This window comes from Callithrix jacchus, chromosome 9, assembly GCF_049354715.1.
Source record: "Callithrix jacchus isolate 240 chromosome 9, calJac240_pri, whole genome shotgun sequence".
Lineage (NCBI taxonomy): Eukaryota > Metazoa > Chordata > Mammalia > Primates > Cebidae > Callithrix > Callithrix jacchus.
In genome coordinates this window covers 44,620,053-44,636,691 of record NC_133510.1, presented here as the reverse complement: position 1 = coordinate 44,636,691, position 16,639 = coordinate 44,620,053, and the positions used below count along the sequence as shown (strand labels likewise).

The 16,639-nt window shown below is 39.3% G+C and overlaps 1 protein-coding gene across 8 annotated transcripts in view; it reads right to left on the bottom strand.

Moving 5' to 3' along the window:
- The window catches only part of ITPR2 (inositol 1,4,5-trisphosphate receptor type 2), a 529,604-nt gene that overhangs the window by 318,395 nt on the left and 194,570 nt on the right, over positions 1 to 16,639 (bottom strand). For all 8 annotated transcript variants that reach the window (XR_013522736.1, XM_054238248.2, XM_078339073.1 and 5 more), the window contains one exon: positions 3,365 to 3,558. Coding sequence is in view for 7 of the 8 variants with exons in the window: in XM_054238248.2 (XP_054094223.1) it covers positions 3,365 to 3,558 (194 nt within the window). In the remaining variant the exon portion in view is untranslated. The remainder of the gene's footprint in view (positions 1 to 3,364; positions 3,559 to 16,639) is intronic.

The following is a 16,639-nucleotide window of genomic DNA, read 5'->3' as shown; positions in this document are numbered from 1 at the left end:
TTCTCCATCCAGCTTTGTTCCCTTGCTGGTGAGGAGTTATGGTCCTCTGTAGGAGGCGAGGTGTTCTGGTTTGGGGTGTTTTCCTCCTTTTTGCGCTGGTTTCTTCCCATCTTTGTGGATTTATCCACCTGTCATCTGAGTAGTTGCTGATTTTCTGATTGGGTCTCTGAGTGGACGTCCAGATTGTTGATGATGAAGTATTTCTGTTTCTTAGTTTTCCTTCTAACAGTCTGGCTCCACTGCTGTAGGACTGCTGAGGTCCACTCCAGGTCCTGCTTGCCTGGGGAACTCTTGCAGCAGCTGCGGAATTGTGAGGGTTGCTACCAGATTCTTCTTCTGCTATCTTTGTCCCAGAATGATGCCCATCAAATGTCAGTCTGATCAGTCCTTTGTGAGGTGACTCTTTGGATATACAGGGGTCAGGGGGCTGCTTGAGGAGACAGTCTGTACTTTATAGGAGCTCTAGTGCTGAGCTGTGAGCTCTGTTGTTCATTCAGGGCTGCTAGGCAGGTACATTTAAGTCTGCTGCAGCAGAACTCATAAAGCCTGTTTTTTTCCCTCAGGTGCTCTGTCCCAGGTAGTTAGGGCTTTATTTATTAGTATCCGTTGCACTTTCCTGCCCAGCAAGGAGGCAGTCTAGTCACTGCTTGCCTGTAGTGGCTATGCTGAGCTGCCATGGGCTACGCCCTGTTGCCATGGGCTCCACCCTGCTGCCGTATTTCCCTGTAGTCCTGTTTATATGGGTGTGGTTAGAACTGCAGTGGCGATTGTGGCCCGCCTCTGTAGTGGCGGATTCTCTCTGTATGGCAGGTTGCCTGGGCAATGGCAGGCTGCCTCAGCAATGGCAGAGTACCTCCGTAGCCTCGGTAGCGGCAGACGGCCCTCCCCCACCAAGCTGCACTGCTCTGAGTTCAGCTGTGCTTGCCATGAAGCTCTCAACCCGGAGCGTTTCCAATTGCTGTTTTGTTTGTTTTTGTGGGAATGGGACCTGCTGAGCTTGATCACCTGGCTCCCTGCCTCAGAGCGCTTTTTTTTTAAGTTGAACGGTTGACTCTCTCCCAGGTGTTCCAGTCACCTGCTGCAAGGGTGCCGGGATCTGTGTGATTTCCCATGCAGCGACCCACTGTGCCAGCTCAAACCACATTGCTGCCCAGCAATCTCCTGGCCTGGCTTTCTGTTTAAGTCCCATGTAATCAGATGAATGTGCTAATCTGCCTTCCAAAATCTCCAATTGCCAGTTTAACAGGGCAGCCAAACCAGTGTATTTTTTACGGAGTGCTGCTGCACTGCAGCCCTGGCCGAAACAGCCATGCCAGCCCAAACTGCCATGCTGGTGGCCCGTGGAACTCCTACACCTGGTCTGTGGGCAATAAAGATCTGTATGGAAATGTGGCATGCACTCACCCTCTGTGATTTCACTGGGAGCTGCAATCCTGAGTTGGTCCTACAGCACCATCTTCCCCTCCTCACCAGAGACTCTTATTAGCGTGTGGTGAGGGCTGTAAAATGAATTGGTTGAACTGATTCTAAGTAGCAAAGGGATTTGCAGAGCAGGAGACAGACCATGGGAAGAGGACTGAGAAAGGGCATGGAATTTGGTAGCCATGAGTAGAAGGCAGGGGGCAGAGCTGAACTGCAGGTGCTTCACGGGGAAGGGTGTTTAAAATCCCATTTTTAAAAGTAAAGGATAAATCATAAACAAATGAAACACTAACTTCCAGTTGAAGATGATTACACACAGAATTGTATTCCATAAATACAATCAAAATTAAAACTTTCATTTCCTAATACACCTAATAAGGAAAAACAAGTGGAAACTAGAAGAAAAGAGGAAAGGGAAGGATAAAAAAAGAAAGCAGAGAAAGAGTTAAGAAAGGGCCAGAGAGAGGGAGAGGGAGAAGAGAGAAAAATGAAAAGAGAGAGACTAAGAGAGATATACAAAGTGACGGGGAAAAAAGAAGACCAAGGAGAAGAAAAGAGCTGGCACAAGGCATGGGACCGTGAAGTCCTTGTAGCACCAAGGAGTGTGGCTGCAAAGAAATTATTGAAGAGCCATTCTAAGAAAGATACATCCAGAAGCAGTACTCAGGCACATGGGCACAGTGAAGCCGTCCCAGACACAGGGACAGAAAATCAGAGTGAACAGAGGTTCAAGAAGATGCTGCAGAAATGAATCAGCCCTGGACTGCTGAGCTGTAGAAGCTCCATCTCATCATTTTTTTAGCTATTGTTGATTATTTTTCTGTTTCTTTTCTGTAACTATAGGCTAAAATGAGGTCACATATTATAGAGTTTGTTCCATGAGTCAGGTGATGTTAAGCTGGGGCTCACTAGGTCCACGGGACAGGTGATCATTACCTTTCTCAGTTTGAGAACGGGAAAACTTTAAGTGACTTTTCAGGGTCATGAACACAGCTTTGGGAGGCCTGCCAATATTTCTCAGGATTCAGCCTTTGGAATTCCTAGAGGAACTGTGAAACTTTTTACGATTATAAATCTAATTACTGTAAATGAACAATGTACAGACCCTTCCAGGACTCCTAACCCACTTCTGGTAGCTCAGTTTATATGAAATCATGATGAAAGACACAGTAAACTGTACCCAGATTCCTAATAGGTTCTCTATTCTCCAAATCTGGAATAAATGCTATAATTAAGGTATCATAAAAGCATTTTCCAAACTTAAAAACTGCTAAGAATTCATAGCTACAGTAATGAGAGGCTTATTCACTAAACCAATGGGCATGAAATAATAATTTATCTGGGCATGAAATAATAATTTATCTCCTTTAAATTCTTAAAATTAGGCAATAGACTAGGTTATTTTTTTCTAGTTATTCCTTGTCCTTTAGAAACAAAAACACAGAGAGATTGTCACATGTAAAATGCCAAAGCCAATGAATAATTTTTGTTAATAATAAATAAAATTTTATTTGTGTTTCTTACTAAGATAATAAATCTGGACTTATGGAATCATATGTTCAATTCAATTAAAAATAGGAAAAGAGCTGGAAATTAATCAAATAACTTTTTGCTCTAAAATCCTTCTCAAATGAAGGTAAAATTCAATCAGGGTCAATACTAAATTTCTTTTTAAATACACATGAAAGCACTTTATTAACCTCAAAGCACTCCACAATTGTTAGATATTAGTATATTTAATGGAATGGAAAAATATGATTCCTATGTCAAATACTGTCTGTGTGAGATTTCTTACCAGGTTTGTCATTAACTTAAAAAAAATAAAATTATATTGATAGCATTTCAGAATACTTACATGGTGATTTGGAACAAAATGTGTAAGAAGTTAAACCCAATAAGCAAAATGACATCTTTGTCACCTAGCTTCCGTTAGGCAACACACCTGTAAAATCTCAATGATCTTCAGCTTGGTGTCCATCACAGTCACATCCTCATGCTCAGCAGGGCTCCCTTGCTTGCTCGGGTGGATGCTGGCTGGCACATCCGGCATGCTCATGGGGAATATCGAGCCTCTACTGAGTACCATCTGGGTCATCATCTCTCCCACCCCATGAATGGTTCTCATGACATTGTTTCCTGGCGTGAGAAAACGCTGCAAGTCAACACACACAACCCCTGGAGAACATGTAACTGTAAAATTCAGTTGGTCACAACCACACTGAAAAGAAGGTCAGAAAAGGATTCAGGATAAGACAGAATAGCATCAGCATTCTTTGGGCTCTTTCTTTAAAAACAAAATTAAAATATTGCAGACACGTTTCAAACTTACAGCTTTTAAAAATGGAAGTCTTCCTTTCTCAGAAAATGTTTTCAAATAATGTACTAAAGGTAGGCTGGTTGCTCTGACATCCAAATCAGGTTCTTCTGTAACACAGTATGTCCTACCAACTATCGTACCAATAGGCCCTGCCTTTTACAATAATGCAAAAGAAGATTACTAGTTGCCAGAATAAAGTGAGTTAGATGTGGGGATACAAAGATTGCAAGAAAACATTTAGATGTTGAATTCTAGCATCATAATCCAAGCCTCCAACCAAGCCTCCAACCACAGACTTTTTAGCTCTCCTTTAATAACCATAAAAAGAGCTTGTGAGGAGGATTGTTACCTTCATTTTAAGAAAAAAAAATCTCATCTGGGGAAGATGTGTACATTAGCCAATACACTTCTCGTTCCTTCATCCAATTTCAATGGAAAACCATTACTCAAAATTCACAGAAAGCAATAATGTTTGAGGTGATTATGGAAACAAGCTAGTGACAAACATGATCATTTTCAATGAGGGGTCACACTCTTTCCCTCTCTTCCTGAATTTGGCTTCTCATTTATTTATTTGCTGATAAAATGTTAAAATTTGCATCATGCACACGTTCCTTACACTAACCACAAATAGCTGTATCCAAAGATCCTCCCTGACACTATGACAATTTATGTTCTCCAGCCTGACTGCTGCTTTTCCCTTCTAAGTTCCTACAAGAAACCATAAGGATTCAAAAGGATAGCTGTCTCCATTCCTTTCTGAATGGTGGTCTTTGTTTCGTGGGTGTTCATGGAGCTCTGCCTTAAGCAAAGGACTAAGAATCTGGCTAAGAATGTTTCTTTCCCTCAGTGTCTCAGGGCGTAAACCAAGAGAGAGGGAAATGGAAATAAGATGGGATGAGATTTTTATTAAAAAAAAAATTCTCAGCTCTAAGAGAAGAATGTAAACCGTGGTAATGCCTACAGGATCAAAAGACAAACAAAAAAAAAGAAAATATGTAAAAGATGACAAGAGAATCTAAATGGACCAGACCACAATTACCATTAAGCCACTGGTATCGACTATTACCTGTACATTATGAAAAGGTGAAATGCCTTTGAAAATTCATTATCTTATCTATACATGGAATCAATTTAAGTACAAGAGGGTAGTGCTCCAATAATACATCTTAGTGTATGGAAAGAAGTAACATTTTTCCTAAAGTGGTATATTCCAGGCAAATGCTTTCATTTTGAAGGTCTGAGACCCTTTATTACACTGCTACTTGCATAAGCCAAAAAACATGATAAAATGTATATATAAGGGTAATTTCCAAGTTTGGACGAAATTGAGGCAAAAGGAAGTGAGCCAGCCCCTCTTTTCTATTGGATAGCTTTGAGGCAGAATGCTTCATTGTCTGTGGTTCTTAAACAATTATAGCAATTGAGTATTTCCACATCCCTCCCCCTTCTTGCTACATGGACTGCAGGGAGGCACATCTGGTTGTTAGCAATGGTTTTGAGCCATCAATGTTCAACTAGTACCTTTATCCAAGACTTGATTCGACTATGTATTTACCTCAGAGATGCTTTCTCACCACTAATATAGAACAGGCTCCTTTGTTATTCTTACCCCTGATTCACACACAAATCCTCAGCACCCACAGTGTCTGCATCTTATTTAGATTTGCATGGAAAATAATTATTTAATCTAAATGATTATTACATGGAAAGTTAGCCCAGACAATTCTTTTCCCCAAATATAGATCCTGTCACCAAGAAATTAAAATCCAGAAGCCAGATCCATAGTAATTGGTAACACATGTCATCAACGAAATGGGAGGCTTCACTCAGTCATACCACATCCTCAAATGCCTGTGGCACGTGGTCGTCACAAACCTCTCTTGACATTTCCAAGTATGGCCAGCTCGGTGGCCTCAAATTAAAAGATGCTATATTTTCTGGCTTTGCTTGGTGGTGATGAGAAGTGCTAAAATTGTGAACTATTACAGCTTGAAAAACATGAACTCAGACACTACATAAATCACAGCCATGCAAAGCTTCTAATATCCACTTCTCCACTGAAAAACTTCTAATTCTAAACTGTTGAGATAAATCAGTGGTGATTAATCCTCAATATTGCAAAAGAAGAATGTTACTTCTCAACCATAATTAGTTAATACTGACTAGAAAGTTTTCAGTGAAAAAGCCTACTATCATATAAACTCTCTGAACAACTTAATGCTTACAAATTCAGCTTTTCTGTGTCTTTTATATAAAACCAGCAGCCAGAATTGGTATTTGTATACAAAGTGTATTGATATAATTTAAAAATATGGAAGTCTTCTTTGCTAAATCCAAAAGAAGAAAGAAGGAATTGTCACACACAGTGGCTCATGGCTGTAATCCCAGCACTTTGGGAGGCCAAGGTGGGTGGATCAGGCCATGAGAGGGAGACCAACCTGACCAATATGGTGAAACCCTGTCTTTACTAAAGATACAAAAATTAACCAGGCATGGCGGCAGATGCTGGTAATTCCAGTTACTCATAGGGGCTGAGGCAGGAGTATTGCTTGAAGCTGGGAGGCAGACGTTACAGTGAGCTGAGATTGCACCATCGCATGCCAGCCCAGGCAACAGAGCAAGACATCATCAAATAAAAAAAAGGAAGGGACTGCTTCAAAAGAATGACTAATCAACTTTTCAGGTTCTTTCATTATATAATTACATAGATATTTTTACTAACCTTAATTCCCTCAAGAGAAAACTCTAAAAGACCAGGTATAGCATATGCATACTGACATACTGAGAGTGGTGACTGCGAGTGCTAGGGGAATACATTGCTTTGTTCTTTGATTGTTCCAGTGGGCCAAGTTTCTATTGCCTATTTCAGGAAAGTGAAAAGCATTAAGAAATTAAGCAACCTAACAGTACAGTTGTGCTGACCATAACTTAATTTTGCCCTATTCAGAAATAATTTTCCTGTGAGGATCACACTATTGGGTTCAACAACCACTAGCAGTTGTATGACTTTATAGCTGGTGTAAGAGAGAATCTTGATTGAAATTTACCTTAAGACTGCTGGTATTTATTTTACTTAAAGTTATCTTTATTCTCTCTTTTTATTAGAAATGCCTTTCTCTTATGAACACATAAGAAAATTATAATTTGAATTTTCCTGATGAATGTCAGACATTTCTGAAACATTCTCAGCAATTTGAAGAGATAACAGACATATCTGATTCAAAGAGTTTTGTGAATAATTGTTCACAGCCATTCAATTGTTCTTTGACTGCTAAAGTCAGCTCAATGTTTTTTGACAATAGAGGCCAAAAATGGGTAATCCAAAACTAGTCTTATTTCCCTGAAACATATGTTTATAGTTGGATTTGCATAAGTGTATTTGCTGTATAATAACTCATCTGAAACCGAAAAATGTCCAACCATAAAGACATGACTCCAGAAGTCTTCCTATTTCCCACCCCAGCTCAGCAACTCCTCATAATCCTGCCCTTGCTGGAAAATGCCTATACTTTCTAAAACTAGAGCAGTTTTCATTTTCAAACATTCTCTGGAGCAGTGCTTCCTCTCAGTGGCTGAGGGTCTGGGTTATAAAAGGACTTTTCCATATGCAAAGAAAACAAAAACATTAGCATAAGATCAAGGCTTAATTAAGCTAATGACCATAGAGTAATAGGTAATATGGTAGCAAACTGGGTTAAATGGAAGATCAAGATTAAACAGCCAGAGAAAGCAATTTTATCTAACCAGTACTCCCAATTTCAAGTTAGCTCACAGTATTTTGGAAAGCTGGACAGCTAGATAGTTCTACGTAGTTCATACATGCATGGTTTTTATTCTATGTGCCAAAGCTGGAGGGAATTTGCTATTCCTCTGCCTTGAGTTCGGATGCCCAGACGGTTACACAGCTTGCTCTCTCACTCCTTTCTGATTCGTCATGCAATGTCACCTCCTTAGGTAGACCTCTTCTGGCCACCCTCTCTAAAGAACTTCCATCACTCTCAGTCCATGAACCCCCTTTAAATTTCGGTCACAGCATTAACACTCTCTCATATCACATCATATATTTGTCTATGTGTTTATTTTAGTCCCCCTCTCCAATGACATAAAAGAACATGAGCTCCATGAAGACAGGGATTCTACCTTTTTCTAACATCTGGAATAGTGCCTGATGCCTAACTCTCACTTAATAAATGTTTGTTAAATTAACGCATGAATAACAAAGATGGAATAATAAAATGAACTATTAAAAATGAGAATGACTTAATAATTATTTAAAAGGTGGATTCCATTACATTAAAAGCACTTCATCTTTCATCAAGTTAAGGTTTTGCTTACTTTCCTTTATACTATCTCCTTTTTTAAAAAAGCATACATAATTTCATGTTACTTAAAAATTTATTAAAAGGAATTAATAAAGTAGATACCAATGAGATAAGAGAAAATATTGAAATCTGACTTTATCAGGGGCTTATCATATCGTATGTACCTTGCTAGGCCACAGGCCACATATACACCTTTCACCTTACTTGATCCTCAAAGCACAGTGGGGATTGGGAGATGGATCCCACTTTACACAGCCAGAAAGTGGCAGAGTCTCAAATGATCTCAACATGAATCATGTTTCCCTGCACAATGCTGGCTCACTAACAGACTTTTATAAAGTTCCAAAAATTTTATACTAGAACTCAAAAAGCCCTAATGCAATTACAGAAAGAAAAGATTCCAATTAAAACTGTGTACTAACAAATGTAGATTTTCTATTAATTGTATAATAAATCTGCTCACATTATTCTCAAGTGATCTTACCCAACCAGTTTTTATTACATATGATGTGCCACATACTACTAGTGCCATTTTGCTTATATTACACAATTTAATTTTATGGAAAGCCCTTGTTCAGAAAATATTCGTAAAGTACCTAATGTTCATCTGGCTCTATACCCAGGGACATCTCAGGTGGGAAGACATAGGAAAAGAAGAAGAATTTACAATATGGTCAGGAAAACATAAAATATGTCCATAAAAAATTAAGAACAAGTAGAATACAGATATGATGGTAACAGTACAGCATGGATAGCACACAAAATTGCTTAAGAACTTTTTTTTAACTGGGAAATTATCTCTTAGAGTGAGGGCAGTGAAGGACAGCTCCATAGAGGATATACAATTTTTAATGAGGTTTTGAAAGAAGTGAAAGATTTAGATTACAGAAGCGTGATCTTTGTCAAATCATGTCATCAGCCTATGTACAGAATCTAAATTCTATAAAATAGGTTGGACCTTCTTGTAAGAATCAAATTATATACTACGTGCAAAAAAAGCCATGAAGAATAAAAAGTACCATATAATTGTAAGGTATTACTTTAAAAATGAAAAGTAAAGGACATGTGCATGCTTTTACTACACCTCTGAAAAACGACTCTTCTCCATTTAATTATGTTCCCATTATAGTGGTCATCACCTTTCTAATGAATATGTGGTTTGATCATATAATTATGGTTCATAATGTCTTATGATACAGCATGATTAAAACACAATATTGCCTCTAAATGGAGATGTCCTTCAGAAGAGTGTTTTATAAAGAATACTTAATGGAAGAAGCAGATAATATGATACCTAATTTTCTTCATTCTAAATAAAACACCACTGAACACAGTGCATTAACAGACTGCTTACAGATTCCAAATTTCCAAGGGCTTAGAAATAGAACAAAACAAAAACCAACCAAAAGCATGTAACCAAAGTGTAGTAATGTTATTATCCATCTTTTATTGAATATCAAGTGGACTACTTAGAGAAAACTGTTTTATATCCCACACACTAAAGAAGCATTATTCAAAGGATGAACTGAAAAAGCAATTCATATAAAATAGTGGCTGTGTTCTGCAACTTATTTTGGATTTCATCACTGTCAAATACTGACAAAGCCATTTCAATATTACAAATCTCAAGATTTCAATTTGCAAAACTGATCTTCAATGCTTAATACAAGTAACAAATGAATGTACATGCTGTTTTTATCACTGAGATGTAATTTACTTACAGTCAAATGCATAGATCATAAATGAAAGGTTTGAGTTCTCACAAGGCATATACAATATGAACCAGATGCAAACCAGTTACTGAACATTTCCATCACCCTAGAAAGCTCTCTTGTGCCCTTTCACAGTCAATTCCCCCCCCCGTTTCTCCCCAGCCCTAGCATCAAAGGCAACTGCACCCTTGATTTCTCACACCACAATGCATGTATTGGCTAATGTAGAGTTTCATAGGTATAATTTTAGTTACATGATTATGCCAAAGAATACTGCATAAATGATCAATGTTAAAGCACAGAAGGGCCTCTGACTCTTTGCTGCGTTGTTCTTGCCTTGACTAAATCAGTATTTTTGTCATTGACTTGGGTGAAGTCAGAGAGAGCATGCTTCTCAAATGCAAAGATAACATAAAACAAGCGGGGATGGCTAATATCGTGAATGGCTTATGAAATTGCAGAACTATATAAATAAGTTGAAAATAACAGGTTAAATCCAACATGGTAAAATCAAAATATAAAAGGTGATATATGCTTAGAGCCAAATACACCCAACTCAAGAACATGATGGGGGAAAATGTGGTGTAAAAGAAAACAAATTAGAATTTTAGTTGAGTTCAAGTTTAGTAGGAATCAATATTATGTCACTGTTACCAAAACACTAATTTTCACCTAGGCTACATTACAAAAGGGTTCAGAATGAAGTCGAATGTAGCTGTCCTTGCCTCTGTGCCAGTCAAGCCAGTGATAAATTAAATTGAATCATAAGAGGAACTGCTAAAGGAATTGCATAGGACTATACAGAGAGGAGGGGGGACGCAGGTGATGTGCTAACCATTTTCAAGCACAGAAAGGCCAGACATGTAGAAGGGATGCTGGATTTCTGTGCAGTTCAACAAGCAACAGAAATGAGGCTGTTTGCTGGAAGTGTGAGGGAAGTCTACATAGAGGGTAACCAAACAAAAGACCTAATAATTAGAGCTGTGAAAAATAAGAAAGGCCTACCCTTTGCAGAAGTAAAATCTTGGTCACTCCAGGTGTTCGAGGAGAGCCTATGTGACCATTTTTAATGAATATTGCATGAAGATATGAAGCTTATATATTGTATAGATAATGTATATGGTTCCTTTCTATCCCAGCATTCTATAAATGTGTGTTTGGGTTCCAAGAATAAGCCTTATAGGAGGTCACCAGAGATTGTAAGAACTTGGAGACTATGCAAGCGTATTAACACCTGAAGACATCAGATGCTCAGGCTCCTGCAACATATATATATATGTATTATACATTAGATGAAGTCTCACTCTGTTTCCAGGCTGGAGTGCAGTGGCAGGATCTCTGCTTACTGCAACCTCTGGCTCCCTGGTTCAAGCGATTCTCCTGCCTCAGCCTCCCGAGTAGTTGTGACTACAGACATGTACCACCATGTCCCCCTAATTTTTGTATTTTTAGTACAGACAGGGTTTCATCATGTTGGCCAGTATGGTCTTGATCTCTTGACCTCATGATCTGTCCACCTCAGCCTCCCAAAGTGCTGGGATTACAGGTGTGAGCCACCGCACCCAGCCCAGCTCAAGCAATATTTATAACTATAGAAAAATAGCTGTAGTAGATTGCTGAGAACAACATGACCCTCTTCAGTCATTCTCATTTTTGTAGGGTCATTCTCAGGGATTGATCCTGCCCTATTAACTCAGTCAGGCAATGTGAGTAGAAAAACAACAGCAAGCCACCATGGCACATATTTACCTATGTAACAAACCTGCAGGTCCTAAACATGTATCCTGGAACTTAAAGAAAAATTAATTAAATTTTTTTAAAAAGAAAAATAATCATATACTTAGAATGTTACAATCTAGTAATATTGCTGTGATTCAAACACACATTTGTATAAAGCATATAATTTACATATATTAAATACATTTCAGTCAATAAATACTTTTGAAAACCAATTAGGTATATAGTAATATATTTGGCATGGTACAAGTCACCCATGGAACCAGAAATAGAATCTATTTTGATAGTTCACTTACCACTATGATACTCTCAGTCAATAAATCTGAATCTCTGTTGCTGAATAAACTATGTAGTAACTCTAAGAGTCATACAATCTTCTATAAGTCTACTGGAAAAGACAACCTTATGAAAAATAATCATAAAATTAAGAAAAGGAAGACACAAGAATATATCTGAAATAACAGGGTCTCTAAATATTGTGGAGCTTCAAATGCATAAATGCTTTATAAAGCATGTCACTTACGCATATTCATCCTAACGATAGTGAAATATGAAAGTATATATGAGATACTCATATGAGTAGCTCACAGCAAGGTGTCGAAGGAGATACAATTGCTTAGTATTACTGGGGAAACAGCAGGAGACAGAGCTAGAGATGTCTAACTCAGATTATGAAGACCCTTGGGCACCAATTTAAAAAGCTGAGTTATTATTCTCTGGAGATGATGAGAGCTAAATAAAGAAGCAGAGTATGTGATTTAGAAAGATCTTTATGTTGGAATGTGGAGAAAGAGCCAAAACACAGAGTCAGAGAGAACAATCAGAAATTTATTTCAGGAAAGGAAAAGGAATACCTAGCTTCGAGAGATCTTTAGCTGGTAAAACTTTTAAGACTTGGGATTGAAACTTTTCTGAGACAAGCCAAACAACCATTCACAAAGGAGTTATTCTTTGTTTAAAAACATTAAAAAAAATCTCTTTAATATGACCTGAAAAATAACTTCCAGCCAAATCAAAACTCTTTCATAGATATGTGCTATGCTGTACTGAACTTTCTTGGGAAACTTGGAAAAAGTAGAAAAGAGTCCCTGCATATGAGGAAGTCATGTGTGTATAAAGAAAGCAATAAAATAATAATAGAAAGAACACCAGCTGTAAAGAAGGGAGAAAAGGAAAAGAAAAGAAACCTGAATCCAAAATTTCCAGCAAGCTACATACATGCTGTCTGATCTTAGGCAAAGTATATAACCTATCTAAAAGCTTAATTCCTGGACAAAATCAGGACCATAATACCCAACTTGCTGGACTGTGATAAGGATTAACAGTAAAAATGTACAAAAGACCTAGAGGTGTGCCAGGTATTCTATATAAATAATAGATAACTCAGTGGCTCACGCCTGTAATCCCAGCACTTTGGGAGGCCGAGGCGGGTGGATCATGAGGTCAAGAGATCGAGATCATCCTGGTCAACATGGTGAAACCCCATCCCTACTAAAAATACAAAAAATTAGCTGGGCATGGTGGTGCATGCCTGTAATCCCAGCTACTCAGGAGGCTGAGGCAGGAGAATTGCCTGAACCCAGGAGGCAGAGGTTGCAGTGAGCCAAGATTGCGTCATTGCACTCCAGCCTGGGTAACGAGAGCGAAACTCCGTCTCGGAAAAAAAAAAAAAAAATAGATAACTTTATATAGTAATCCCTTGCCCGATGTTTAGCCTGGCATACATTACATAGTTATTACCCTCTATTTTACTATGTGCATTTGATAATGTTCCTTTTAAAAGGAACATGATCTAGTGTAGATTATGTGTTTGACACTCTCTTCAAACAGAGAGAAGCTGGCTGGTAGGTGGAATGAGAAGAGTCCTTTTAGGCACCATTGTTAACTAAGAGAAGCCTAATAGTTATACAAATACTTTTTCTAAAACTTATAAAAGCTTAGAAGCGGGGGGAGTAAAAGACGTTACACATTAAGCCAGCAAGGACTTAGAGGAGCAACTAGCATAGCACAAAGCTGGTGAGAAAACCAGGCTGAGAACCTCAGAATGGCACAGAAATCTTTCTCAGCTCCTGAGGAACAGCATCCCGCAAAGGACTTGCTGCCTAGGGCAGGTTTCTGATGCCAGTGATTCTGGGGCACCTAGAAATAGGAAGCTTCTAGCCATTGCTTTCATGCCTAGAACTTTGTTACATGTTTACATGTTTTAATTTATTTTTATTTTTCTTCATAATCTCTATTTCCCATGACATCTGCCAAGGCTTGAATGTGTCTCCAAAGCTCATGTGTTGGAAACTGGATCCCCAATGTTATGAGGTTGGGAGGTGAGATGTTTAAGGGTTATTTAGGTCATGAGAGCACTACCCTTATGAATGGATTAATGGCATTATCCCTGGAGTGGGTTTTTATAAAACAGTAAGTTCAACACCATCTTGCCCTTGCACCTTCTTGCTCTCTCTTTGCCCTCCCACCAAGAGACAACACAGCAAGAAGATCCTTGCCAGATTCTGGCCTCTCAACCCTTAGTTTCCCAGTCTCTAGAACTGTGAGCAATAAATTTCTGTTCATTATACATTACCCAGCCTCAGGCATTCTACAAAAGATATTACATATTAATCCAGAAAGGACTTACAGGTGCAGCCAGCATAACATAAAGCTGATAAGAGAACCAGATTCATGGCTAGGCGTGATGGCTCACACCTGTAATCCCAGCACTTTGGGAGGCTGAGCGGGGTGGATTGCCTGATGTCAGGAGTTTGAGACTAGCCTGGCCAACATGGTAAAACCCTGTCTCTACTAAAAATACTAAAAAATTAGTCAGGCATGGTGGTATGTGCCTGTAATCAATCCCAGCTACTCAGGAGGCTGAGGCAGGGAAATTGCTTAAACCAGGGAGGTGGAGGTTGCAGTCAGCTGAGATTGTGCCACTGCACTCTAGCCTGGATGACAGAGTCAGACTCCTTCTCAAAAAAAGTAAATAAATAAAGAGAGAGAACCAAACTCAGAACATGACAATGGCACAGAAATCTTCCTCGACATCTGAAAAACAGCATTCCACAAAAGGCCTGCTGTGCAAAATGGACCAAGACAAGAGCTGAGTCTTGACCCAAAATGTTTACACTTAGGGCACTAGAAAGGAAGATAACTGTCATGGATGTTGTGATGGTCCTGCCCAGATTCCGTTTCAGAAGTGAAGGACTACTCCCCAAGCTGCCGGAGTGCTACTCAGAGGATAGTCCTCAACTGCCAGCCCTGCGTTTGTGTCCCCCCAAAATGTATATGTTGAGATATTCTCTTCCAAAATGATGGTGTTAGAAGTAGAACCTTTCGGAGGTGATTAGGTCATGAAGGAAGAGTCCTCATGAATGGAATTAGGGTTCTTTTAAAAGATGCCCAAAATGGATTCCCCTTGCCCCTTCTCCCAGGTCAGAACACAGTAAGAAGATGCCATCTGTGATCCAAAAACAGACCCCCACTGGACACCAAATCTGCAGGCACCATAATCCTGGACTTCCCAACCTCCAAAACTATGAGAAATAAATGTTTGTTGTTTAGAAGCTGCCTAGTTTATGGTATTTTTTGTTATAGCAATCCAAACAGTCTAAGACAGAAAACTGTCATACCAAGAAGTGGGATGCTACTGTAACAAATATCTAAGATGTAGAAGTGCTTTGAAACTGGGTACTGGGTAGAAGTTGGAGGAGTTTTGAGGTGCATCCTAGAAAAAGCGAACATTGCCATACATATTTAGGATGATTCTGTGAAGTCTCAGAGGACAGGAGGAAAGCTACAGAGAAAGCTTATAGTTCTCATACTCTTAGAATTCTCTAAGAGTATTCTTAAAGAATTCATAGAAGGTCACAAACAGTACATTGGTAGAAACATGGATGTTGAAGTCCATGCTGAGGAGGTCTCAGATAGAATTAAGGAACATCTTATTGGAAACCACAGAAGAGGCTATCCTTGTTATAGGTAACAATAAACTTGGCTGAATTATGTTCATGCCCTACTATTTTATAGGTGAAACTTGCCAGAGATGAAATTGAATATTTGGGTGAAAAATATGTAAGCAACGTGTTGACAGAATGTCTGGTTCCTCTTGACTGCTTACAGTAAAATGTGAGAAAAGAGAAATGGCTTAAAGATGAAATTGTTAATTAAAAAGGAAACAGAACTTAAATTTTTGGAAAATCCTCAGCCTATCCATACTGAAAAATATGAGAAAGTCTGTTTGGAAGTGTGGCCAAGTGACCATTTGATAAAGAATTCACTATGGATCCCGCATCTCAAGGGAAGCCAGGTGCTATTTATGACAATGGGGAGATGAGTTAGCTATCTAAAGAGAAGCCAGGACCTACTGTCCAAAACAATGGGAGAATAACCCCAACAGATTTAGGAGATCATCAGGGATGCCCCTTCCATCACAGGCCCAGAATATAAGGAGCTAGGGGACAAAAAAGATTTCAAAGGAGGGGGTACCACCTCACATCATGGGCTTTACTTCCCCATACCCCATCACTGAGCTCCTGGGCTGCCCCAGGTATGGCTCCAGTAGGCACCATTATAGCATGCACTGTGTCCTGCAAAGCTGTGGGGGAGTTGGGTTGGGGAGAATTTGCTGCCTCCACCTGTATTCCAAAGGATGCCCTGCTGAGCTGCAGAGCCCAGGCAATAGAAAGTGCCATCTATCAACCAGGAAGCAGGCTATCTTCAGACACTGAATCTGCTGGCACCATTACATTAGTCTGTTCTCAAGCTGCTAATAAAGACATGGCTGATACTCAGTAATTTATAAAGGAAAGAGGTTTAACTGACTCACAGCTCCACATCACTGGGGAGGCCTCACAATCATGGCTGAAGGTGAATGAGGAGCAAAGTCATATCTTACATGACAGCAGGCAAAGGGGAACTGCCCTTTATAAAACCATCAGATCTTATGAGACTTACAATCACAAGAATGGCATAGGAAAAACCTGCCCCCATGATTTAATTACCTCCACTGGGCCCTTCCCATGACACGTGGGAATTATGGGAGCTACAATTCAAGATGAGATTTCGGTGAGGACATAGCCAAACCATATCAAGCATGATCCTGGACTTCCCAGCCACCTGAACTGTGAGAAATATTG